General features: G+C 43.2%; 1 protein-coding gene across 1 annotated transcript in view; it reads left to right on the forward strand.

Annotated features, from left to right (window-relative positions):
• The first annotated feature begins 387 nt into the window (after nt 1–387).
• LOC137536618 (deleted in malignant brain tumors 1 protein) overlaps nt 388–27326 on the forward strand; it is a 56025-nt gene continuing 29086 nt past the window's right edge. Inside the window, exons 1-5 of the mRNA XM_068258872.1 lie at nt 388–456; nt 12020–12052; nt 15159–15188; nt 18036–18350; nt 21162–21191. Of these exons, the coding sequence (XP_068114973.1) occupies nt 405–456; nt 12020–12052; nt 15159–15188; nt 18036–18350; nt 21162–21191 (460 nt within the window). The 5' untranslated portion in view covers nt 388–404. The remainder of the gene's footprint in view (nt 457–12019; nt 12053–15158; nt 15189–18035; nt 18351–21161; nt 21192–27326) is intronic.

Here is a 27326-nt window from a genome sequence, read left to right on the forward strand (position 1 = left end):
AGCTGTAGATATGTATGTAGATATGTAGGTAATGTTGACTTATACAGCTATGGCCAGCACAGAAGGCGGGTGTTCTGAACTGCATCTGCAAAGAAAAGCGAAGTCAATATGTTGTTTGTGAGTTTTAGATCTAGAGCACCTTCCTGTTTTCAGTTAAAGGATTATTCTTTAACAAAAGTCCTGCAGGGTGGTGGTTGTGTTGTTTTGACCGTAATATGAAATACTGATATCAACAAAGTAATGTACTTGCCTCCTGTGCTGCGTGTTTCACCTATGCAGGGATATCCCCCCAGGGAGCTCTACAAAGAGGCAGCATGAATAAGATTCTCCTCCCAACACTGGATATTGTCTCCAAGTCTTGTATAAAGCCCAATGATCATTGTGCACCAGCAGAGTAGAGCAAAATGCTGATCCTTCCAGTGATCTGGGCCCTGCTATGGATGCTGCATGACAGAGGTAAACTTTCTGATACAGAATCATTTACATGTAAACTGCCTGTTGCTGGACTGTTAGCAGAACTAGGTGTTGCTTGTTAGAGTGGCCACTTCAAGGGTGCAACTAGACGGGAGCAGTCCCTGCAATTGCAGAGGGGCCCAGAGCTATGGGGGGCCCATAGGCAAACGAAGGGGTGATTACAGCTGCCCAGAATTGCCCCTCAGACCAGGGCCGGTGCAGTGTATGGGGACAGGCACAAGTTGAGACACCAGAATATCTGCAGGTTTCCTGCCCCCTTTCTTTCCCAGTTGACTTTGGATGGAGCAGCAGTGTGTGTACAGGGCAAGGAGCAGCAGCGTGTGTACAGGGCAAGGAGCAGCAGCGTGTGTACAGAGCATGGAGCAGCAGCGTGTGTACAGAGCATGGAGCAGCAGTGTGTGTACAGGGCAAGGAGCAGCAGCGTGTGTACAGAGCATGGAGCAGCAGCATGTGTACAGAGCATGGAGCAGCAGGGTGTGTACAGAGCATGGAGCAGCAGCGTGTGTACAGAGCATGGAGCAGCAGCGTGTGTACAGAGCATGGAGCAGCAGCGTGTGTACAGAGCATGGAGCAGCAGCGTGTGTACCGAGCATGGAGCAGCAGCGTGTGTACAGAGTATGGAGCAGCAGCGTGTGTACCGAGCATGGAGCAGCAGCGTGTGTACAGAGCATGGAGCAGCAGCATGTGTACAGAGCATGGAGCAGCAGTGTGTGTACAGGGCATGGAGCAGCAGTGTGTGTACAGAGCATGGAGCAGCCGCGTGTGTACAGAGCATGGAGCAGCAGCGTGTGTACAGAGCATGGAGCAGCAGCGTGTACAGAGCATGGAGCAGCAGCGTGTGTACAGAGCATGGAGCAGCAGCGTGTGTACAGAGCATGGAGCAGCAGCGTGTGTACAGAGCATGGAGCAGCAGCGTGTGTACAGAGCATGGAGCAGCAGCGTGTGTACAGAGCATGGAGCAGCAGTGTGTGTACAGAGCATGGAGCAGCAGTGTGTATAGAGTATGGAGCAGAAGGGTGTGTACAGAGCATGGAGCAGCAGCGTGTACAGAGCATGGAGCAGCAGCGTGTGTACAGAGCATGGAGCAGCAGAGTGTGTACAGAGCATGGAGCAGCAGTGTGTGTACAGAGCATGGAGAAGCAATGTGTGTACAGAGCATGGAGCAGCAGCGTGTGTACAGAGCATGGAGCAGCAGTATGTGTACAGAGCATGGAGCAGCAGCGTGTGTACAGAGCATGGAGCAGCAGCGTGTGTACAGAGCATGGAGAAGCAATGTGTGTACAGAGCATGGAGCAGCAGTGTGTGTACAGAGCATGGAGCAGCAGTATGTGTACAGAGCATGGAGCAGCAGCGTGTGTACAGAGCATGGAGCAGCAGCGTGTGTGTACAGAGCATGGAGCAGCAGCGTGTGTACAGAGCATGGAGCAGCAGCGTGTGTGTACAGAGCATGGAGCAGCAGCGTGTGTGTACAGAGCATGGAGCAGCAGCGTGTGTACAGAGCATGGAGCAGCAGTGTGTGTACAGAGCATGGAGCAGCAGCATGTGTGTACAGAGCATGGAGCAGCAGCGTGTGTACAGAGCATGGAGCAGCAGTGTGTGTACAGAGCATAGAGCAGCAGCGTGTGTACAGGGCACAGAGCAGCTCTGGGGAACTTAACATAGTCAGCTATGAGCACAGCCCTGTGCCCTGCTGTGTGAATGCTTCAATTTTCCCTTCATTAGAAATGTCGGCTGTCCTCATTATTATCTGTATCCAAACTGGTCCTGTCGGACATTTAGGAAATAATTGTCAGATCCTGTCAGTCAGACGGGAAATTGCATTATGTGTACCCAGCAAGATGTCCTACCATATTAATATACTGTATTGTGCGTGGCTGAGGGAGACCTTTCAGGAATCCCCTCCTTGAAAATCCTGCCCCTAACTACTGACCTTCCCTTCCTCTGATACAGGGGACTATACTGCAGATCAGGTGTTTTGTGGCTGCACTTGTTATGGGTGTTAGTTAGGATCATGATGACCACACTTGTTTTATGACCCTTGAAAGATTGGCCCCAAGGCCGTCAAGGGCACAAGGGGAGGCAAGGGAAGTTGTGAGAAAATTTTTTCCACACACACAGCCAGACAAATGCAAGCAACTCAACAGATCTGAATCCTGCTTGCAAGCATAAGCTTGCAATCCACTGATGGATGGATTCACCAATCATAACAACTGCTTCTGAATGTTAGAAACATTTGTTAAGGTCATATCAGAAGGATGATTGAAGGCTGTAGCCAGGTAATTGGACTGTGCCTATGGCTTTGCAAGATTAGTTTTTGGATGTGGATGGGTGAACCTTGCGTTGCCGTTTGGGTTGTTAGGTTAGAGTGTTCTATTAAAACTCAAGTTGTTAAGAACTGTAACGAGTCAAACTCCCCGCCCGCCCCCCCCCCCCCCGGATTCTGGCTTTAGGAGGTGGGGCCTCTGGATATTATTGAGGGTTCCCCTGTCCTCCTCTCCCAATCGGTTCCAGCGGCGGCTCCCCCGAAACCACAGCCAACAAGGATGCAATATCTACCTTGCCCTGCTCCAGCGGAGGTGCAGTAGCGCCTTTCCGATCAGTCTCAGGTGATAATAGCCAAGCCCAATCGAGTCCGCTCTTCTGCACACACAGGTGCGCATCGCTATTTTTGCCTGAGCCCGATCGGAAAGCCGATACTACCCCTGTGCTGGATCGTGGTAGGTAAATGTTTTTGCCTCTTCAGTGTTTGGGGGCTGCAAGTGCTGGAACCGAGGGACAGAGTAGGACAAGGGAAACCTCATTAGAATCCAGAGGCTTCCTCCTCCCGAGGTAAGTACCCCCAGGGGATGTTTTTCTTTTTTACAGATCCTCTTTAAGGCTTGGGTTGGGTAGGTTAGACTTGTTCTAGGACTCATGTCGTGTTAAGGCTGGTACATACCATGCAATGATTGTTTCAATGATTCTATTCATATTCTATTTCCGATTGAGATAATGATCGGATTGGGCAAAAAAATGTACAGCCTACTGATTGTCATCGACCAATCCTAAGCTGAAAACTGATCTCTTTCTTGATCAGAATGAGATTGGACATGCTGGAAATTATTGTTCAATATACTGGGTATTGTTCCGTGTGCAGGTCCCCTCGATCCATAATCGATCGATATCCAATTCGAAAAATGATCAGAAATATGAGCAGAATTTTAAAAACATCACATACATGTGTATGCTAGAAAGCTTCGATATCCAACTGATGTCCGATCTGAACATTGATTTGATCACTTGCTCGAAACAGATCTGAAAATTGCATGGTGTGGTCCACCTTTTAAGGTTTGAGTTTCTTAGGTACATATTCTATTAGGCCTCGTGTTGATGATGTGATAAGGTTGATAAAGTTGGAGCTAGAAGTGATCGTTTAGTGTTAAACCAGATCTCCATGTAAATGTTGTTATTTGTGGGGGGACAGAGGAGATACTCTCCTCTGCCTGGCAGTCTTCTGCCAGCAGGTACTTTGATGCTCTGTCCCGTGCCTTTAACGAGACACTGAAGTGAAAAAAAAATATGATATAATGATTTGTATGTGTAGTACAGCTAAGAAATAAAACATTAGGAGCAGAGAAATAAGTCTAATAGTGTTTCCAGTACAGGAAGAGTTAAAAAAAAATCCAGTTGTTATCTATGCAAAAGAGCCACTGAGCTCCACGACTTTCAAAGTCACAGAGAGCTCTGTCTTCTGCAGCTTATTATCTGAAGTGTCTCTAACTGTATTGTTGTTTTTTTCCTGCAGAGGACAGTTCAAAGGTTCACTAGCCTGCTCTGTAAAATCATTTAGAATGCTGAGTAGTGTGTAAACTGCAAATATTAGAGAATGATGTACTGTTATAAAAAACGATATAACTGAAAAGAAAAATATGATATTTTCTTTGCTACTAATGTTCTAGTAATTATCCGTACTACACAACCAATTCATTATATAATAAAAAAAAAATTCGCTTCAGTGTCTCTCTAACAGTCAACATTATTTTTGCTACGCAAGTAGTGTATCCAGACATTGGCCCAGAAACACAAGGAAGGTGGCGGCAGTCCAGTTTGTCAGGTGATTGGTGGCAGTGTGAGAAGGTCACCGCCTGTTAGTAAGAGACCGGCCACTACTAGTAATACATTTATTTTTTTGTATTTATGAGGAACAATCTGCTGCACAGTGATGATCATAATCAGATAATTACGATTACGTGAAATTTTGCGTAAATGTTCACAATTATGCCTATACATAATTAAAAATTGCTAATTCAATTGATTTTGTATAATCATTCATAATTATGCATAAATGTACGCATAATTTACACGTCATTGTTTGCCGACTTAAGCTGTGAATAGCAAATCCCCCACACATGCTATTGCTACCAGAATTGCTACAAATGTTATGGAGAATAGTAGGTACAAGTTATAACAAAATATTTCAGAAAGACCTTGCAGTTTTGAGAAAATCGATATTAACCACTTTACCACCGCAGTAGCATGTATCTACGCTCCTTTTAACATCCTTTCCCCACCAGGAGCATAGATACACGCACCCCCACTGCCCGCTCGCCCGGAGATCAATGAACGGGAAAAACCATTCCCGTTCGTTGATCTAAGCCCCCAGCAATGATCGGCTGCTTCTATGAGAAGTAGCGTGATCATTGTGAAAAAAAAGTTTCCCAGCCTCATTGCACTTCCTGTAAACGTAAAAAAACGCTTACAGGACGCATGCACAAAAAATTACTGTGGCCTTCTTGTGGCCAAATAGTAAAACTACACCCAAAAACATTTTTCATATATAAATATATAGTTTTACATTATAAATTAACTCATTACCTCCCACACTCCCCAATTCTTTTTTTGTAATAAAAAGAAAAAAAAAACTACAATAAAAAAATACATAAATAGTTACCTTAGGGACTGAACTCTTTAAATATTTATATCAAGAGAGTATAACACTGTTACTTTATAAACTATGGGCTTGTAATTAGGGATGGATGCAAAACTGAAAAAAATGCACCTTTATTTCCAAATAAAATATTGGCGCCAAACATTGTGATAGGGACATAATTTAAATGGTGTAATAAGCGGGACAAATGGGCAAATACATTTCATGGATTTTAATTACAGTAACATGCATTATTTAAAAACTATAATGGCCGAAACCTGAAAAATAATGATTATTTTCCCCACATTTTTTCCTATTTTCCCATTAAAACACATTTAGAATAAAATAATTCTTGGCATAATGTCCCACCTAAAGAAAGCCTAATTGGTGGCGAAAAAAAATAAGATATAGTTCATTTCATGCGATAAGTAATGATAAAGTTATAGGCGAATGAATGGAAGGAGCGCTGAAAGGTGAAAATTGCTCTGGTGCTCAAGGGGTAAAACCCCTCAGTGGTGAAGTGATTAAATATGCATAGAAAAATGTTTTTTTTAACATTTTCGTTAAAATGACAGTTAAAAAAAGAATTGTTCAAGAAGACCTTGTAATTTTTGAGAAAATCGATTTCAAAAATACAAAGAAAAATGGCTTTTAAACTTGTACCCACTATTCTTCTTAGTGTAAATAGCAATTTTGACAATGATAGCATGTATAGGGGCTTTGCTTTTCACCGCCAAATTCGGCACAAAATTAAGCGTAAAATTATGCGTAATTACGAATGCTTACAATTACATACGAAATTAATTACGCTTTCCCCCAAAATGTTGCATTATGATTAAAATGCGTAATTGCGAATTAGGATGCGTAATCCTGCATAGGCGTAATTTCTGTTCATCACTACTTGCTACTGCACAACAAATCAAGAATGGATAATCGAGCTTAGAATCCTTTGCCATTTGATAGGCATTAAGAGTTGAGGTGTCTCTAGAGAGACATGTATGTCCAGACCAAGATGATCCAACTGCTGAGAGATCTCTCTTACCAGTTTTACTGAGGATGTACAGTGCACGTCCACATGGGCAGATATAGCTTTAAGGATTTAACCAATAGAATTGATGCCTTTCAGGTCTTTTGAGACACAGTATGGGGGAGGGGAATATGTCAACATTGGCTCATTGAAAAATGAATGGGGATGAATGATCATGGGGCAATAGGCCCGATCCATTTTTTTCTCCTATGGTTTTCTCCTAGGAGATAATTTTGCATCTTCCGATTAAAGTAACTCTGCAATTGAAAAAGTACAAAAAACTAGGTGCAAAAGTACTGTCAACATAGAGTATTATAGAGTATTTCCTTGCTTGCTGGTGGCTTAAAGAGAACCCGAGGTGGGTTTGAAGAATGTTATCTGCATACAGAGGCTGGATCTGCCTATACAGCCCAGCCTCTGTTGCTATCCCAAACCCCCCTAAGGTCCCCCTGCACTCTGCAATCCCTCATAAATCACAGCCATGCTGCTGACAAACAGCTTGTCAGAGCTGGCTGTGTTTATCTCTATAGTGTCAGTCTGCTGCTCTCCCCGCCTCCTGCAGAACTCCAGTCCCCGCCTGCATCCCTTCCCTCCCTGCTGATTGGAGGGAAGGGACTGGGGCAGGGACCGGAGCTATGCAGGAGGCGGGGGAGCAGCTGAGACTGACACTACAGATGTAAACACAGCCTCACATCACGGCTGTGATTTATGAGGGATTGCAGAGTGCAGGGGGACCTTAGTGGGGTTTGGGATAGCAACAGAGGCTGGGCTGTATAGGCAGATCCAGCCTCTGTATGCAGATAACATTCTTAAACACGCCTCGGGTTCTCTTTAAACAGTACCTGTAGTGAAAAAAGTTCTTCTAGGGGTACTTACCTCGGGAGGGGGGAAGACTCTGAATACTAATGTGGCTTCTCCTCTCATCCTCCTTAGTACCCCTGATCCAGAGGTGGCCACATGAAAAGTCTGTCGGCAGATCGCGCTGCCTAGTTAAAGCAACAGCTCACGTTTCAAACACTTAAAGAGAACCTGAACTGAAAATTAAAAGTCAAAATAAAAATACTGTAATGATTGGTGTTAGCAAGTATGAAGTTCTGATTATGTGGTGATCTGCAGTACCAACAAATAATGCAGATACTATATCTGATTATATGGTGATCTGCAGAATCACCAATAATACAAATATAGCAACACTAAGGAATGACCGTGACCTTAGTCACACTTTATTGTACAGAGTGTAGTGATTGGTGCAAACAGTGAGATAGCGGCATCCGCGGTGGCAGCGTGGTTCGCCGCGGCTGCCTCCTCATTATTCATTACACATACACATGTCATACTTACCTGCTGTGTAGTCAATCTCTTTCTCCTCTCCTGCGTTCTGTTTGTCCACTATGATCGATGGAATTCTCTGTCCTCCATTTTAAAAATGGCCATTACCTCATAACAGTTTCCTGGTCAGTACGCTGTTAAACTACAATATCACTCACTTGAGCCATAGGCAAATTTTGACATTAACTTGCATATTCAGTTGTAACTGACAGCAGCTGATATAAAGCTGATATAAGACAGCAACTAGTATATTTCAGTTCTGACAAAATGTTGTCAGAACTGGATGAGATCACTGTAAGAAGAAAATGGTGAGTCTCTGAGAGGAACTGATGGCGAGGTAAGTATGCAATATTCATTTGCAGCTACGTCATGTGTTTATTTTAAATCATTTTACTCAGTTCAGGTTCCCTTTAAAGGGCTGGGGGCCTGATTTATTTATAGCCTCCAGTCTGTAGAAAATTGAAAACTGCAAGGTTAGGTTGTAGCAAAATCAATTCTGCTATTAAGTCCTGATCCAGGAAACAGAAATTGAATGAACCTTTATCAGGAAAGACCATGCTGTTGTCAATCGGGCGAGGTGTAGGTGCAGACAGGCAGGGATGGGCTTTCGAGTAATTCAGAGTAGCAAGCTACTCGGAATTGAAATGGAAATGAATCGCTGATTAATCAGCTGTGACTGCGGGTGACGGGGGGTTAACTTTCCCATAAGTCTGCGCGATAGTCTGCACTCCATTGCGCATCATAGGAGAACAGTGAGCCGTGTTGCACAACTCTCTACCATGCTTCCTCCTTCAAGTCGGAAAAAAAGTCGGAAAGAAGAAGCGCGGTAGTGAGTCATGAAATGCGGCTCACAGTTCGGCTATGATATTGAATGGAGAGCAAACTATCCTACAGACTTCTGGGTAATTTAACCCTCCTTCAACCGCAATCACAACTTTTTAATCAGCGCTTCATTATCAATTCAATTCCGAGTAGCTACTCGTAATTACTCAAAAGCACATCCCTGCGGACAGGTGCGGCGTGCCATCAATGGGCATACAGTTCTGAATTTCCTGGAGCAGCAGTAACTTGAAAGTGGCAGCTTTCTGCTGAATTTAGAATGGGATTTCAGCTGGGCAGCTGGGGCGCAGAGTCATTGATAATATTACAAAATCAATTTTCACATTTTAGTAAGAGGGCTTTTTGGTCCTTTGTAGCCCCTTACACATTCCTATGAGTTTTGGTTCACCATGAGCTTGCTGGGTAATCTGTAACTCTGGGTGCTTCAAGTCCTACCCCTAAGAGCCACATTAATCCATGCCATGCACTGATGAGGATCAACCAATCCGAAACAGTCTGTATGCATGTTGGATTAGGGGACATTCTTACTTATACTCCATTTGAGATTAGATGTAAGAACTACCCTCTGGAAAAAGGATTAATCTCTGAATTATATTCCATAATAACGCAGGACATCTCTGCTGATAGATTAAAAATCACAGAACCGTTGGGAGAAGGACTGTGGAGTGACTATTTCGGACAGCAAATGGGCCCATTGTTGCTCCACACTGACTAGAGGTAGTCTATTCTACTCTTCTAATGAGATCTCTTTGAAAGTCCTTCACAGGTCGTACTTTACGCCAGCTAGGTTACATATCTTTTATCCTCAACAGTCTCAATATTGTTTTCAGGGATGTCAGACAAGAGGGGATACGTGGCATATCTGGTGGGCCTACCCGAAGGCCAAACAGTTTTGGGAACAAATTTGGAGGAAAGTTCGTTTGATGTTGGGTATTTCCCTTCCTCTGGATCCTACAGTAGCACTCCTAGGCAATAAGCCCCCTCGCATTCCCTGCGCATCCCATAAACTTGTACAAACACATTATGGCACAGGCAAAACGATATCTAGCATCTCAGTGGAAATCCCCAGTCCTGTCCCCAGATGTGGTTTTTAGCAAACTGAATGATACTATGCTATCAGAGCATATTTTGGCAAAAGTCAGAGATTCACCGGAACACTTTTTTAAAATATGGTCACCTTGGATAGAGTGGCAGAGCAATCTAGGATTATCCTACATACATTTTGAAACCTCTGGTGTTGTGCTCTCACTCTTGCCTAGTATATTGGTCTCTCGGGTACAACTGTGATTTTAGCTTTAGGTGTGGTTGAATGAAGCTTTATTTTGACTTGACCCATTCAAAAAAAGTTATATTACGAGCTAAAATTCCCTTATCCCTATTTCCCCCTTCCCCACCCCCTTCATCCCTCTTCAAACCACTGGATGTGTCTATTGGCATGTTGTGGGACTCCCACTCATGGACTATCCCTCCATCCACCCCCCTACCCTACTTTTTCCCATTCCTTTTTCCCTTTCCCTTCCCAATGGAAATAAAAAAAACTTTAAGCATTATTATCTAGCCTTGTATGTTTCAACAATGTTAATTGTGTATTTTGATGTTCTAGTGCCTTTTCTCACATTGGTCTTATTTGGCATCTCCCGTATGCAGGGATTTTTAGGTTTTCTTTCATGGTTAAACATTTCTGATATTTATCAATAAACACCCTTGAAACGAGCTGACACATCATTGCATTCCAGTGGTTCTGGTGGTGTGGCTAGCTTACAGGGACAACAAGGGAGAATTTGCAGATTCAGCAGTGATGCATCGTGTTGAGAAATCATATTCTCACTTCAACCTGAATTATCGCAAATTCCTTCTGTTTTAAGAAAGCAAACTTGTTTTGCTCAACATTTTAGTAAGAGGATTTTCTTGGTCCATTGTAGCCCCCTCACACTCCAATGAGTTCTGGTTCACCATGAGCTTGCTGGGTAAAGATATCAGTTGTTTCTGTAACTGACCATGCAAACTATAGTGCGTGCCTACTTTAAAAGACTACAATCATGAAACATTTGAAGACCTAAATGAAATGTGTAGATTTTTTTAATTTTTGCTTTATTTAATTTTTTTTTTGTTTTAAGTTCAAAAATAGATCCTTTTTGATCAGTTTAATCATTAATTAATATCTTAAACTCTAGAACTCCAGAACTCTTTTACTATTCTTTATACAGTAATACACCTGTTTTCAAAGAATTGAAAAAGAAGAATTGAGTATATACTTGTTTTAAAAACAACAGAATATAAACTTGTGTCCACTTGGTTACTAATGGCAGCTGAAGTACAAATGTAGGGATGGGTCATGCGCACCATTTGAGGGTGAGGAAGAAGGAAATCCTTTAAAGGGATACTGTAGGGGGGTCGGGGGAAAATGAGTTGAAGTTACCCGGGGCTTCTAATGGTCCCCCGCAGACATCCTGTGCCCGCGCAGCCACTCCCCAATGCTCCGGTCCCGCCTCCGGTTCACTTCTGGAATTTCAGACATTAAATTTGCTTTTAATTACTGTATTTCAATATTAATACAGAGTGTATGGGAAGTATACAGTGTGCTGTATAGTACTGTTTTCTAGCTAGGCCTATTTTTAACATTGACTGTCAAGCAACCAAAAACTGCCCTTATCCAGCTTCAGCCAATCCTCAATCCCTGTTGGTGCTGGATAATGGGGGTTTTATTGTAGAATGGGATATTTGATAAGGGCTCAGTTTGCTGGTTTGACTGATATCCTCTTTAAATGGTACCTGAGGTGACATGTGACATGATGAGATCCACATGTGAAAATATAGTATATTGGTAAATAGTACCAGTCCTACATAGAGGGTGCCGGTGTTCCCTTTTTATTTATTTATTTTTTTCAGTGCTGTATCTGCGCAGCTAGAGCAGTGGGACTGCAGCTATCCTGAAAACTAATTAGTGATCATAAAGCTTCTGTGGTATAAAATGTCTTGCTATAGCAGAAAAGTCCTCTGTGTGGGAGTTACTGGCCCAGACTTCAGCAGTGCATAATGATAATGTACAGTTATGATTTTCCAGCATGTCCAGTCACTAATGAGTAAACAGGGGACTCTTCTCCACAGTGGGCAAAGGCACCCGAAACAATTGCAAATTATAATTTTGGGTGACCTAACTACATTGCAAGTAGGGATGGTCAGTGATATGCTAATTATTTCAAGCTTATGCAAGCTTATGCAAATGTTTATGCAAATGTGTGCAGCTTGAAAATGGACCAATCAAATTTGACCTCAGCAGGATTTGCAAACACAATTTGCAAAATACTGCATCAACTCAAATGTATTTGCATTGTGTTGACCATCCATTATTGCAAGTATGTAAGGGCCTATAGATCAGTTTGTTACATCTTAATAAACTGTTAATTGTGTTACCAATAACCAAAGTTTCTTCTACCTAACAGCTGCTGAGGGCGCCACAACAAAAAGACCCACAGGTATTTATCTCTATGGTCAATAATAAAATCCACTTTTATGATACAGATTTTATGGTTAAAGAGAACCAGAGATGAAGCACCCTCTTGTATTTTACCTTATAAATTAGTGGGAACATGACAGTAAACACCTAATCTGCTCTTTGTTTCATTGTTCTCTGTTTAACCTGACTGTTATCACCTCTGATAAGAATCCCCGACTGAGCACTCAGTCTAGCTTTGCTACGGAAAGATTATAGCTGAGTCTGTCTTCTCTGGTGTCTTTTCAAGCCCAAGCCTGCCCCCTTGTGGCTCTGCTATAATGACTCAGCTATAATTATTCCCTGCAAAGCCAGACTGAATGCTCAGTCCGGGATTCTTATCACAGCTGATAACATACACTTTTAGCAGTGAGGATGAAACAGAGAGCATGGTAAGTGTTTTCTCTAATGTTCTTACTGATATATATGGTAAAATACACAAGGGTGCTTCGTCTCTGGTTCTTTTTAAAGTGAACCTGATTAGACGCTTCTACGGGCTGTATGCCTGTAGGAGGCTTAAGTTTGGCATAAAAGCCTTTTCCACAGAAAAACGCAATCACAAACTCACTGCTATGTACGCACAATTTTTTTTGTAATGTACACCAATCAGTATCCTGTGCATTTTAGTGCAATTGTTGTGGGATTGTCTGATTTTGAGCTGCGTTTCCATTGTTGCGACAGTTTCATTCTACAAAAAAAAAATAAATAAAAAAAAATGGGGTAATAGCAAGAGAACTCTGTTTTTTGACTGTGACGGTTTACAACGCTCATCTGGGTCATATCAGAATATAGAATTGATTGCTAAAACGCTTAGTAATTTTTTGCTTGCATCCACCACCAGAACAAGAACTTACCCCTAATAAATATAGCAAAGCTATGAGTTTATTATGAAAAGTTACACCCACAACCATTCAGTAATGCTATGCTCTCATATGACCCATGTTAGAAATGTACTTTTCTTCTCCCCTAAAAGCAATTATCGTACTTAAAAATAAATTATTTTAATTTTTTTCTTTGTCATTTATATTACTCATGATATGACTCTTGGATACAATGTAACTAATTTATTTTTTTTATGTATTGGCCCATTTGCAATTCACTTTTTCTCCTGGCTGATATCTTCCCATCTTATCAATAAAATGCACCAGCAAGAAAAAACTAAATACTCAGAATAATTTGTGTTGAAAAGTTATTTAAACAACAGATAAAAATTATCTCCTAGGAGAAAACTTAAAGCGGATTCGAGATAAAAAAACTAACTATGACAAGTAACTTGTCTACAGCATATACTGTATCTTATCTAAAGTTTAGATATTTTGCACAGCAAATCTAGCTGCAAACAGCTTGAACAGTTTATGATTATTTCTTCCTGTGATACAATGACAGCAGCCATGTTCTGTTAGTCACATTACACACAGGCAAGCTGCTCTGCATCTCCAGCCCTCAGTCTGTAAAAACTTCACTCCCCACTCCTCCTTCCTCTGCCTCTGAAATCTTTGGCTAGTAACATCTCCTCCTCCTCCTGTCCAGACTGAGCTCCCATAAGCTCTTGCTACTAAGACTCAGAGTGCCAAGGCACTCTGGAAAAGCTGTGGACGAGGCTTGTTTAGTTTACAGGGAATTAGAGTATAAAAACAAAACAGAAAAAGTATTTAGCTTGAGGAATGCCCTATAAACTATATGAAAGGAACACAATTATGCAATGAGGTACAGACTAACCAGCAAGCTCATGGTGACCCAGAACTCATTGGAGTGTGTAAGGGACTACAATGGTCCTAAAAGCCCCCTTACTAAGATGTTAAGAAAAACAAAAATGTGCTTTCCTAAAACAGAAAGAATTTGCGATAATTCAGGTTGGAGTGAGCTCGAGATGTCTCTCAGAGCACCACTGCTGAATATATGCAAACACACCTCCAGAACCGCTGGAATGCAATGATGTGTCAGCTTGTTAAATTGTACAGAGCCATAATAATCCAACATGCATACAGACTGTTTCGGATTGTCTGATCCTCATCAGTGCATGGCATGGATTAATTTGGCTCTATGGAGTAGGGCTTGTAAACCGAGAGGTACAGACTAACCAGCAAGCTCATGGTGACCCAGAACTCATTGGAGTGTGTGCAATGAGTAAGAGTTTATCTCGGATCCACTTTAGAGAGTGAGTGAAGAGAAAGAGTGATTTAGATCTGACCCATTGAGTTGTGTAGAACAAAGTTCCTTTTTTAAATTGGCCCCTGTGTGAAACACGGCTTACAGCTTTCTAGGAAACTCATCAGATAGAGCCTTCACAAATACAAGATATTGTATTTATTAAATATTGAATATTGAATATTTTCCTGATCAAAAAATCCTAAATGGAAAAAAAAACAAACAAACACAAATAACTAATATTTAATAGAAATAGATAAATAGCTTGAAGGAAATGTATAAAAGTCAGGGAAATTAAAAACTGCACTTTTTCCAGGTTACTAAAATACCGTACATAAAGTTGCTCATTAATTTTCTAATACAGTGGTCCTTAAACTAAGGCCCGTGGGCTGAATGCGGCCCCCTGAGGCTTTTTTACTGGACCCCACACACAAAATGTATTACTTAGATGTGGTCAGCTACATCTTTAAATATTGGTGGTCCGCATATAGAATAGCAGTGTTGGCACCACCCATCCACATGGAAGCCAGAAAGCAGTAATTCGCTGGTTTCCAATCAAATTCCGCATCAGGTGACACTTCTGTCCAATTGGATTGCAGGTTGTCACCTGGGTATGCTTCACTGTCTGGCCCGCAAAAATTTCTACATTATTTCATCTATACTCCGGCCCACCCGCAGTCTGAAATATGTTGACCCGGCCCTCAACCCAAAACGTTTGAGGACCCCTGTCCTAATATAGAAAAATACACAACTAAGTTATGAACTGTAGATACTAAAGGGAAAAGAACAGTCAAGGAAAAAAAAAAAACACAAACCCAAAAAACATTCCTTGTTTTTCATTGTGCTACTTTGATAAATGTCCTCCTATCTCATGCAGCTCATATATACGGTTTAGTGTCCTAACGTGACTAATAGTTGCCACATTCCCTGTCTTCCTACAGTATCCTCTGATGCTTCCACTACTAAGGCTGGTAAGTTCTTTATACTAAACAATGACCCCCGCTGATAGTATACTCAGATTATTCTCACCTTCTACCGAGGCCGGATTTACCATAAGGCACTGTAGGCAAGTGCCTACAGGCACATGATAATGGAAAAGAGGCTCACTCTCCTCCCCAGTTCCTCCCTCCCTAGGCAGAGTTCCAAGCAGAGCATAAATGAGAGGTAACTCACCCAGCTCTCAGCATTCCACTGATGAGATCTCCCTTTAGATGGGGGCACTTCTAGCTACTTAATACTGAGGGTACTTCTGGCAATCTAATGCTAAGGGACACCTGTAGCTCACTATGACAGGCAAGGGAAGTAAGGGAGAGGGGACAGCTGTGACAGTCAGCACACTTGCGGTGCAGTTCGGTGGGGGCTTGTAGGTTCATGTAGAGCAAAGTCTAGGGTGCCAGGACATCTGTGCCTATAGGATCCTGTGATGTAAATCTGGGCCTGACTTCTACTTATAGCGTTATGTAATGTGCAGTTTACTGCTGTACTCCTAAAAAAGTACAATTATTAGTAGACATTTATAGTACAGTAGAGTCCTGGCTATCCGGAACTCAACTAACCAGCAGTCTCAAACATTCACCATCAGGCAATCCCCGATGGTCCTGGATAGTGGATACCGGACGTATTGCTGTATTATTTTTATTAAAGTGAACCCAAGATGAAAATAAACTGATGAGATATACAATTATTTTAGATGTCCCATGGTTTTATTTTATACATAAACATTTACAAAGTAGATGTAATGTTATTTTGTCTCTGCTCAATGGCAATCTATTACGTGTCCCAGAGCTCAAATACAACTATTAACTTTTTTATCTTTCCTCTGTCCTCAGAAGTTTTTTTCTGCAGGAACACGTTTTATGGTTGTAATTCCTTATCAGTGAGGGTTCCACTATAATAAGACAAGGGTCCAACAAGACTAAAAAGAAAAATATCTGTGTGCTTGGCTTTGTACATATGCATGTTTATCTCACCGTGTCACATGACACCTCGGGTACGTTTTGATCACGAATAAAAAAAAAAAATTCTGTAGAAAAAATTCTGTATTTCACTTAATTCTACCATGAATGAAACCCAATATCCGAACCCACTATGCCTACAAAAATACTTGTCACTGAAATCAATTAAAAATATAGATACTAGATTTTTTTTTTGTACACATACAGCAAGCCACGAGGTCTTGCAAAACTTTATACGTATGATCCTGTTCTAAGGCCCAGTGCACACTGGGCGGATCCGCCGGCCGCATCCGCCTGAAAATCCGCATGGCTAATGTATCTCTATGGACTGGTGCACACCGGCGGTTTGAGGTTTTTAGCAAGCCGCAAACGTGCCTCTTGCTGCACGTTTGCGGTTTGCTTAAAACCTCAAAATGCCGGTGTGCACCAGCCCATAGAGATACATTAGCCACGCGGATGCTGATGCGGATGCGGCCGGTGGATCGCATCAAGATCCGCCCGGTGTGCACTGGGACTAAACTCTGTCATTCGCACTCAAAACCGCTAGCGTTTTGTGGATCTGCTAGCGGTTTTGGTGTGCACTGGGCCTTAACCTCCTGGGCGATAATCCCGAGCTGAGCTCGGGGTATGTCACGCAGTAGGATTTCTCAGGCCCTGGTGGGCCAATTTGCATAATTTTTTTTTGTTACACGCAGCTAGCACTTTGCTAGCTGGGTTTAACTTCCGAACGCCGCCGCTCGCCCCCGATCCGCCGCTACCCGCTGTGCCGCGCAGCCCCCCCAACCCCTTGCGCAGCCTGGCCAATCAGTGCCAGGCAGTGCTGAGGGGTGGATCGGGACTCCCTCTGACGTCACAACGTCGGTGACGTCATCGCGAGCGTCGCCATGGCGACAGGGGAAGCCAAGCAGGAGATCCCGTTCTGAATGGAATCTCCTGCTTGCGCTGATCGCCGGAGGCGATCGGAGGGGGTGGGGGGATGCCGCTGCACAGCGGCTATCATGTAGCTAGCGCTAGGCAAGCTACATGATTTAAAAAAAATAAAAATTTAAAAAAAGTGCTGCTCCCCCTCCTGGTAGATGTAATTGTATCGCCCAGAGGGTTAATCCATATTTTGACTTGTTGATCAGCATATAAACATTGGGAGGAAATTTACCCAGAGGCTGCCCTACACCTCCCTTATGGTGCAGTGTGTGATCAGGCCCAATTATGTGTTAAAGAGGAACTTTAGCAAAAAGGGGGAAAAAGTAAATCAATACATTGCAGAATGAGAAGTTAAAAAATAGCAGAGAGATCAAAAAATGATTTCATATTAGCCATGTAATTTATTCATTTTGTTCGATCCACAATGAGCCTGCATGTAATCATGTTTACTCCTGGCAGACATGAAAAAAAGTAGACAGCACCAATTGCCATTATCTATAACTACACCCTGTAACAATTTGATAGGTTGAAAAGTTTCACAGACAGGAAACTGTCAGGACCATGGTCTTGACATCACACTGTGGGAGGGGTTTCACCACAATATCAGCCATACAGACCTTCCTGATGATCTGTTCGAGAAAAGGAAAAGATTTCTCATGAGAAAGGGGGTATCAGCTACTGATTGGGATGAAGTTCAATCCTTGGTTACAGTTCTGCAGGTTCTGGCCACAACTGAACGTGTAGGAAAGCTAAAAAAATCCTTATGCTCTGACCATTCGGGCTGGGCTTCCTTCTTGTTTTCAGTTATTTGATTTCTCCACCCATTGTGCTGCCCCCACATGTCATAAGAGCAGACTGATGTTTGTTTTTAGCTTTCATACTTAGAGGAAACTTGCTGCTTATGTTTGTCCATTGCACTGATTTCATATTATTGATATACAGAGAGTCCTCCGTCCGACCTACAGCTGGCAGATGGAGAGCACGCCTGTGCCGGTCGTGTAGAGATCTATCACAGAGGAGCCTGGCAAGCTGTGTGCGATGATGCCTGGAACAGAGCTAATGCCGAGGTGGTATGTCGGCAGGCAGGCTGTGGCAGCCCTCTTCTTCCTCTGGCCAGGTATGGACACGGCGACGGGGCCATTATATTGGATGACGTGAGCTGCAGTGGGAGGGAGCAGGTCCTATGGCAATGCTCTCATCGTGAGTATTATGTCCATGACTGCGGGCTCCTGGAACACGTTGGAGTCATCTGCTCAGGTAACTGCTACACACTGCCAGACGTGCAAATACCAAGCAGTGCATCCATTAAAAACAATTAGCAAAATTAGTACACATTAGCAAAGGACACCAGCACTGCTGCAGAAATGGCCAAAAAAGATCATCTCAACCATGGTTTATCCAGCTTGTGAACAAGGCTTCAGACTTTGGTAGGGATTAGATCAGCGCAGGGCAAACTACGGCCGACGGGCGCTGCACATCCTGCCGACCGCTAGGCAGCCGGATTCCTCTCTTTCCCCCCTCCATCCCTGCAGAGTCGCGAGCGGGTGATTAGTGGGAGTTAACTCACCTACATAGCGCTTCCTGCATCACGACTCCATAGTAACAGGCCGTCATGTGACATGACACACCAGCGTATTACACGTGACACGTGTCACGTGATGGCCTGTTACTATAGAGAGGCGATGCAGGAAGCGCTATGAAGGTGAGTTAACCCCTGCTAATCACCTGCTCATGACTCTGTAGGGATGGAGGGGGGGGGGGAGATAGATGAGCAGGTCAGGCATGCTAAGAATGCGGTCCACAGAATGCGGCCCGAGCTGCGCAAAGTTTGCACAGGCCTGGATTAGATTGTGAGCTCCTCTGAGGGCAGTCAGTGACATCACTATGCATTCTGTAAAGTGCAGCAGAAGATGTCAGTGCTATAATATATACATAATAATAATAATATGGTAGGACATTAGAATATGACTATGGTAGGATTAGATTGTGAGCTCCTCTGAGGACAGTCAGTGACATCACTATGCATTCTGTAAACAGCAGCAGAAGATGTCAGTGCTATAGAAATACATAATAATAATATGGTAGGACATTAGACTATGACTATGGTAGGATTAGATTGTGAGCTCCTCTGAGGACAGTCAGTGACATCACTATGTATCCTGTAAAGAAGCTGCAGAAAATGTCAGTGTTATACAAATACATAATAATAATAATAATAATAATATGGTAGGACATTAGACTATCACTATGGTAGGGATTAGATTGTAAGTTCCTCTGAGTACAGTCAGTGACATCACTATGCATTCTGTAAAGTGCAGCAGAAGATGTCAGTGCTATAATATATACATAATAATAATAATAATATGGTAGGGCATTAGACTATCACTATGGTAGGATTAGATTGTGAGCTCCTCTGAGGACAGTCAGTGACATCACTATGTATTCTGTAATGTGCTGCAGGAGATGTCAGTGCTATACAAATACATAATAATAATATGGTAGGACATTTTACTATAACTATGGTGATGATTAGATTGTGAGCTCCTCTGAGGACAGTCAGTGACATCACTATGTATTCTGTAAAGTGCTGCAGGAGATGTCAGTGCTATACAAATACACAATAATAATATGGTGGGACATTTTACTATAACTATGGTGATGATTAGATTGTGAGCTCCTCTGAGGACAACCAGTGAGTGACTTTAGTCAGACCTGATCAGCATGCTTGCTGGGGTCTATGACTTATAGAGACCAAGGCCCATATGCAATTCACTTTTTCACCTGAGCTTTCTCCTAAGTGAAATGTTCAAACTTGTCAATAAAATGCCCTTTAAACCGCCAACAAACAAATAAATACTCAAAATAATTTTGATGGTACTTTTTCACCAACTTTTTGGTAATTTTTCCATTGCAAAATCCTAAAAAGTTGTTATAAATAAAAGATGAAAAATGATCTCCTAGGAGAAAACTCAGGTGAAAAAATGAATTGCATATGGGCCAAGGTGTGAGAATATCATCCAAGAGAAAACAGGAGAAAAGGGGAATTAAATAAGGGCCAGAAGATCAGCAGGACAGCCAGGCGATCAGAATTGTTTAAAAGGAAATAAATATGCCAGCCTCTACATCCCTATTCAGATTAAATTGGAATATAACCCAGAATTTCTTCTTTGCTCTAAAAGATTATTTACAGCATATAATATACTAACACAATGTTTTTTTTTAGTAAAACAGCATTTAAAGGGTTACATCACAGGACTGACTTTTTCTCCTGCAGGGGCTGCTGCATCCGAACTGCTGATTAGCTTATCTTCTGTATATGTAACGGCCAGAACCCGAAGTGTGGCCACTTCGCGTTCTGGCCAGCCACTTCGGGTTCTGGCCGGCCAATGTGCGAATTGGCCGCAGCGGAGCGGCCAATGTCAGAAATGTAATTACTACACTAAGCTACAATGTATTTTACGGCCGTCTCGCTGCTGCCAAATGTATAACAACTTGCTTAATTTCATTAAATATAGCCGGCGGCAATGTAATCGATGAAGCCGCCGGCTTTCGCACTGCCTCCTCCTCCTCTCCTCCTGTGGCCAATTCGCACATTGGCCGGCCAGAACCCGAAGTGGCTGGCCAGAACGCGAAGTGGCCACACTTCGGGTTCTGGCCGTAACATATACATTCTTTACTTGATACAATTAAGTAAACATTCTCTGGCTGTGCAGAAACTTATGCTAATGAGTCCTGGAGGGAAACGCAGGTCAGAAATCACTGATGGCAGCATTTAAAACAGAATGACAACAGTTAGGAATAAAATGCACCAGCAGCTTTCAAAGTAAATAAACTGAACTTTGGGAAGTTATAATTTATAAATGAATAATAATACTTGTGCATAAAAACCAAATATGATCATTGTATGGGTTATAAAAAGTAGGAAATCACATTTTTGTTGAATATTTTTTCAGAGTTTTAAACCGCTTTAAGGCGTGCTTTAAAACCTCCTTTCTTATTTTTTGAAGTACTAAAATACAATAGTGGACGGCCATACACAGTGTTATGTTGTCTTTTTGTGTTGTGCAGAACCCAGGACTTTGGCTCCTGACGCACCATGTAAGTATTTCTTGTATTATTCTCATTGTGTAAGATTAAAGACTGGCATTAAGTTACATTAGAGCAAAGACTGGCTGAAGGATGAACAGCGTTAGAAGAAGAACTACAGTCCTTCAGTGCAGGAATTTCCAGTTATGTAACTGGATGTACTGCCATTCACAGCAGGACAGTGCAGCTTTTCAGACTTAGGTGTGGCAAAACAAAAAGGATAGAAAGAGAAATCCTGTCTGGTTTCTAGTATGAAAGTCATTTAACTGAGCTATCATATCAGGACAAAAGTGTCATTGTCCATACTACAGCTAGAGCCAGGGCCTTTAGCAGCCACCTGACTCAGGGTCTAGAGCTTAAAGTACTCCTGAACTGTATTTTTATGACCTGTTAAAAAAAAAACCACAGCATAACTCACCTACTTCGGAGTCCCTTCACTGTCTTTTCCACACTATCAGCTCTCCCGTGTCATCTCGTAAATGCCGGCATTTCCACTGCTATGGCACTGACCCAGAAGTAACCTGGAAGTGCTTCTGGGTCAACACCATAGCAGTGAAATTGCCGCCAGATACGAGAGGACACAGCAATGGAACGGGAGAGCTGACAGGATGGAAAAGTCAGCGAAGGGAACCTGGAGTAGGTAAGTTATGCTGTAAGGTTTTTTTTTAATAGGTTATTAAATGACAGAGGTACAAGTGGGCATGATTGGGGTGTTCCTCGAGAGGATAGCTGCCACTTCCTCTCTGCCCACATTCGACTTTCTAGTAAGTTGAAGATTTCGACTGACTTGTGCTGGGACTCCTGGGGGCACTGGACTAAGAGGATGGTGCTAGCACTGCACACAAAATGGCACTAAAAGTAATAAAACCCCCTCAGGGCTATTGTAAAGGATACCCGAGGTGACATGTGACATGATGAGATAGACATGTGTATGTACAGTGCCTAGCACACAAATAACTATGCTGTGTTCCTTTTTTTCTTTCTCTGCCTGAAAGAGTTAAATATCAGCAATGTAAGTGGCTGACTCAGTCCTGACTCAGACAGGAAGTGACTACATTGTGACCCTCACTGATAAGAAACTCCAACTACAAAACTCTTTCCTAGCAGAAAAAAGGCAGGAAAGAGATAAAAATGGTCAATAGTTCATAAATTTTAGCTCTAGCATACTTCAATGAATGTGTCATTGAGCAAAAACAATAAAACAAAACTTAAAAAGTAGATTTAAACATAAAATAAAACTGTGGAATAGCTTAAAAATCCATTTGTAGGAGACAGAAGATAGATACAATTGTTTATTTCTTTAGTTTATTTTCACCTTGGATGTCCTTTAACCCGACCTGAGGCAAATCTATCTAAGGTAAACACAGAGGAATGTTCATGCTAATTCCCTGCAGTCTCTGCAAGCAATCCTGCAAAGATTTGACTTTTCACTAAAGTCAAATTCTCAGACAGGAAGAGATAGGCTTGTGGGGATGTTACCTCCTATCACCCTCCCATTCTCTGCTCTTCCCGCCCCTTAAGAAGAGTGAATGAGGCAAGGAAGAGGAGGGAATGGGAGGTATATAAAAGGGGACATCACAGCAAGCCTGTCTTTTCCTGTCCGGAAATTTAATTTAAGCTGAAAGTAAAATTTTTCAAGGAGTGATTATGAGGATCAGCAGAACTAGGAGAGGGAAGGATAATGCACTGAGGTATATGAAACCAGCACAAACATACCTCTATGCTTACCTTAGGTAGCTTTGACTTGAGTCAAGTACCCTTTAACCATCAACAACGTGAGTGCAAGGTCTGAACTGCCCTCAGGCTTTAGCAAACCCTCCATAAATATGTTCATTTGATTGTAGAAGTCTTCCTTCGACAATCTGTCTTCCCCTAGGATGAGATCTCTTCAAAATGCTTCATAAAATTGAAGGATGGGTAGCTTTCCAAAGACAAAAGGCACAGAGACAACCAGGAGCACCAATCAAAACCGGGTTAAGGCTAAATGGGGCCCTAAGCAAAGTAACTGATTTGGGCCCCCCCATCATGTCGTAATAGAATCAGAAGATGCAGCTGCACAGCAAAATGCCGCACACACCGAGGCAGCCGAGCTACTGGTTGCTATGGGCAACAGCCCGCTTTCCTCTGTGGGTGCACAATGCAGGAATAAGCAGCGGCAAAATGCAGAGTGAGAGATGAATGGCTGGGACATTTGCACTCAGGGGCTGGGGCACCCCTGTGAAGAGGGCGCCAGATATCACAGCAGCAGCACTTTCCCCCTGCATCTCCAGCCTGGCAATAGCAGAAAGCTCTGGACACCGCCAACCCGGAATCCGTTCCCCAGACAGAATTACATAACCACCCCCACCACCGAACAACCGATTTCCTCCCAAACTAGACAGCCACCATGCAGCCTCCATCCCAGTGAATACAATAGTCCAGCAGAAAGGGCAGCCGCAGCGGGGGAGAATGACAGCACCAGATGACTCACATTCACTTATTGCAATCCAAGCAATAGAGGTCCCGTCATCCGGAGCCCATCTGTCTCCTCTAGAGTGCTGCCGCTCTGTTACTACTACTATTACTACTTCCTACTTCCTGTCTGATCTGAGAATCAGGAAGCTCAGAGCGAGCAGCTGCAATGTAGAACAGACAGATGGGTTTCAGATGAGATTACTGAACAGGCAGAGCCGAGATTCGAACCCTGGTCTCCTGTGTCAGAGGCAGAGCCCTTAAATGGACTCCGAGCAGTGCCTGTGGGTATGCCTTTAAGCATACCCACAACTAATTAATTACATCCTCACACCTACCAGCATGATGTTTGTAATTATATCCCCCTGGGTTCCTTATATTTCATTGCATTGTGCTGAATCGAGCTGCCGACTTTGGGGAAAAGTCGTCCTGTGTAATACAGTGTAACTATGGAAAGATGCATATCGTTTTGAAGCTCTCTTTCTCCTCTTTTAGTCTTCGCTATTTTCGCAAAATTGCCATGGCCGCGATTTCGATCCGAAAATAGCGAAAACTAAAAGGCATAGGGCGGCGCCTTATATATCATTGGAAAGGGGAGAAAGAGAGCTTTAAAATGATATGCATCTTTCCATAGTTACTGCACTGCTCAGAGTCCCTTTAACCATTATACCATCCAGCCACCGCTGACAGGATGGCGAGGGCTGGTTTATGTGCTGATGGGGCCCCTTTGACTCTGAATGGGGCCCCAAGCGACTGCTTTTGTTGCCTGGTCAGTAATCCGGCCCTGGCACCAATACAGTGTAGTAAGCGAGCTATATGGAGAAGATGTGTAATAAAGAGAGGTACTCACAAACCTGGGTGGCAAGTCAGGCAACCACAGTACAGGGCAGGTGGAGAAGAGCTGGTGCGTGACGATGTAACATACAGATAAATACACAACAATAGTACAAGGCGTAGTCTAGATCGGTCAGAACTTGTGCACAAGTTAACGATATCAAGGTACAGAGTCACTAAGCTAAATCGTACTCAATAATCAAGCAGAGTCATACACGTAAATCAGATGTCAGTCGTATTGAGAGGATCAGGCAGAAACAAAGTCAGGGTCACGCCGAGCCGGTAACGTATATCGGATGGCAGTGGTACAGAGGGGCTAGACAACAGCGAGGTCAAAATACAAGCAGAAGGTCGGTACACAGAAATAATACAATCAGATGTTCAATAATAATATTACAAGAATATATACGAATATAACAAACAAATGACTAACTAGAGTACATATATATTGTGTGTTTACACAATATATTAATGTAGCTCAAAGTAACTAGCTAGGCCAGGAACCAGCAAACTGATTAGTATCAAGGTCGCCAAGCAATGAATGCTCTGGCCTTAAATACAAGAATTCCCTATCAGCAACCACTCCCACCTGGTGATGTCACATAGTGACATCACCTGCTGACACCCCTAAACCCTCCTCCTAAGCCTATAAGGCTTATTAGTACTCACACGCGACCCAAAGGTCACACCGCGCACGCGCGAGTTGGAAGACATCGCCGGAGGGAAGCCGGGGATGCTGCCAGAGGATTCCAGTGCAGAAGTCCTGCCGCTCGCCCGAACCACCCTGGAGACGCCGCAGGACCTGCTGCTGGAAGGTAAGTTCATTACAAGACCTCGCTGAAGGTTGTGGTATCTTCTGAAGATATAGATGGCTGATTGCTCTCCAAAAACGAAAAGACTCCTGGATAAATAGGGAAATATCCTGGGGGATTTTGATGCTCCAAGCCATTACAGTGCTCACCACACCTGCAGACACTTTATTGACCCGGTGAAGCAGGTAACACCCATGAAAAACACATCACCATCACTTTAGTGAGACTAAATTGAATCAGTTCATAGGCAAAAGCAGGGGGGATTACAGCTGCCCAGAATCCCCCTCTTCAGACCAGGGCCAGTGCAGTGTCTGGGTTCAGGCACAAGCTGAGACACCAGAATATCTGCAGGTATCCTGCAGCTCACAGCCCCACCCCCTTTCTTTCCCTGCTACAGTTGACTTTTGATGTAGCAGCAGCGTGTGTACAGAGCATGAAGCAGCAGTGTATGTACAGAGCATGGAGCAGCAGTGTGTGTACAGAGCATGGAGCAGCAGCGTGTGTACAGAGCATGGAACAGCAGCGTATGTACAGAGCATGGAGCAGCAGCGTATACAGAGCATGGAGCAGCAGCGTGTGTACAGAGCATGGAGCCGCAGTGTGTGTACAGAGCATGGAGCAGAAGCATGTGTACAGAGCATGGAGCAGCAGCATGTGTACAGAGCATGTAGCAGCAGCGTGTGTACAGAGCATGAAGCAGCAGCGTGTGTACAGAGCATGGAGTAGCAGTGTGTGTACAGAGCATGGAGCAGCAGCGTGTGTACAGAGCATGGAGCAGCAGTGTGTGTACAGAGCATGGAACAGCAGCGTATGTACAGAGCATGGAGCAGCAGCGTATACAGAGCATGGAGCAGCAGCGTGTGTACAGAGCATGGAGCCGCAGTGTGTGTACAGAGCATGTAGCAGCAGCGTGTGTACAGAGCATGGAGCAGCAGTGTGTGTACAGAGCATAGAGCAGCAGCGTGTGTACCAAGCATGGAGCAGCCCTGGGGAACTTAACAGAGCACAGAGCCAGTTATGAGCACAGCCCTGTGCCCCTGCTGGGTGAATGCTTCACTTTCCTCTTCATTAGCAATGCCAGCTGTCCTCATTATTATCTGTATCCAGACTACTTGTGGTCGAACCCGTTGTCGATCAGGAACAGATCGGACATTTAAGAAATAATTGTAAGATTCTGTCAGTCGGATGGGAAATTGCATTGTGTGTACCCAGCATGATGTCCTACCATATTATTATACTGAATTGTGTGTGGCTGAGGGAGACCTTTCAGGAATCCTCCCCCCCCCCCCCCCCCCCTTGAAAATCCTGGGTTTGCCCTTGCAGTTTCTTTCTCATATGCTGTGGGTACACACCATACGTTTTCCCGCTCAATAGATGGGATCGATAGATAATGTCCGATATTCCTTCCGATCATTTTTAGCGTCAATTTCTCATAGAAGGGAATGGAAAAAGATAAGAAAAATGAGCGAAAAATAAGAAAATCGAGCAGATAATCAGGCGGGAAAAAACGATCGGATGGAAAATCAAGCGGACAAACGTATTGTGTATACCCAGCATATAGGTTGTGTTTTATTGAGGTACTACTTTAGGAGGGAGATTGACTGCATTTTTTTCAGACGGCATACCATGTATGTTATCAGTTTCTGACAGAGAAAATATTGTTCATCTGTTTCTTAAGAGATAGAGAATATGCTACCAAATTGGCATGAGATTACAATGCCAATTTCATAACAATGTCAACAATTCACTAAGATCATGCTGGTGATAATAAGGCAAGTGAAAACTTATCACCACAGATCGATTTTAAGTGTTAATTCACAAAAGAAGCTTGCCTTTTGTAACATTTAGTGATAAGTGTTCACAGTGAGAATCTTATCTTATCACTCCAGTCTTTAGGTTATCAACTCTGTAGTTATTCTGAAGCTACGTACACATGGCTGATTTGCTTAAACGACGGGTCGTCAGACCCGCCCACAGGGCAGCCGTTCTGCCAACATTTTCCCGGTGTGTACAGTCTGTCGGCAGGCTGATAAGGCTGGTTTTGACCGAT

Source organism: Hyperolius riggenbachi, chromosome 10 (assembly GCF_040937935.1).
Source record: "Hyperolius riggenbachi isolate aHypRig1 chromosome 10, aHypRig1.pri, whole genome shotgun sequence".
NCBI lineage: Eukaryota > Metazoa > Chordata > Amphibia > Anura > Hyperoliidae > Hyperolius > Hyperolius riggenbachi.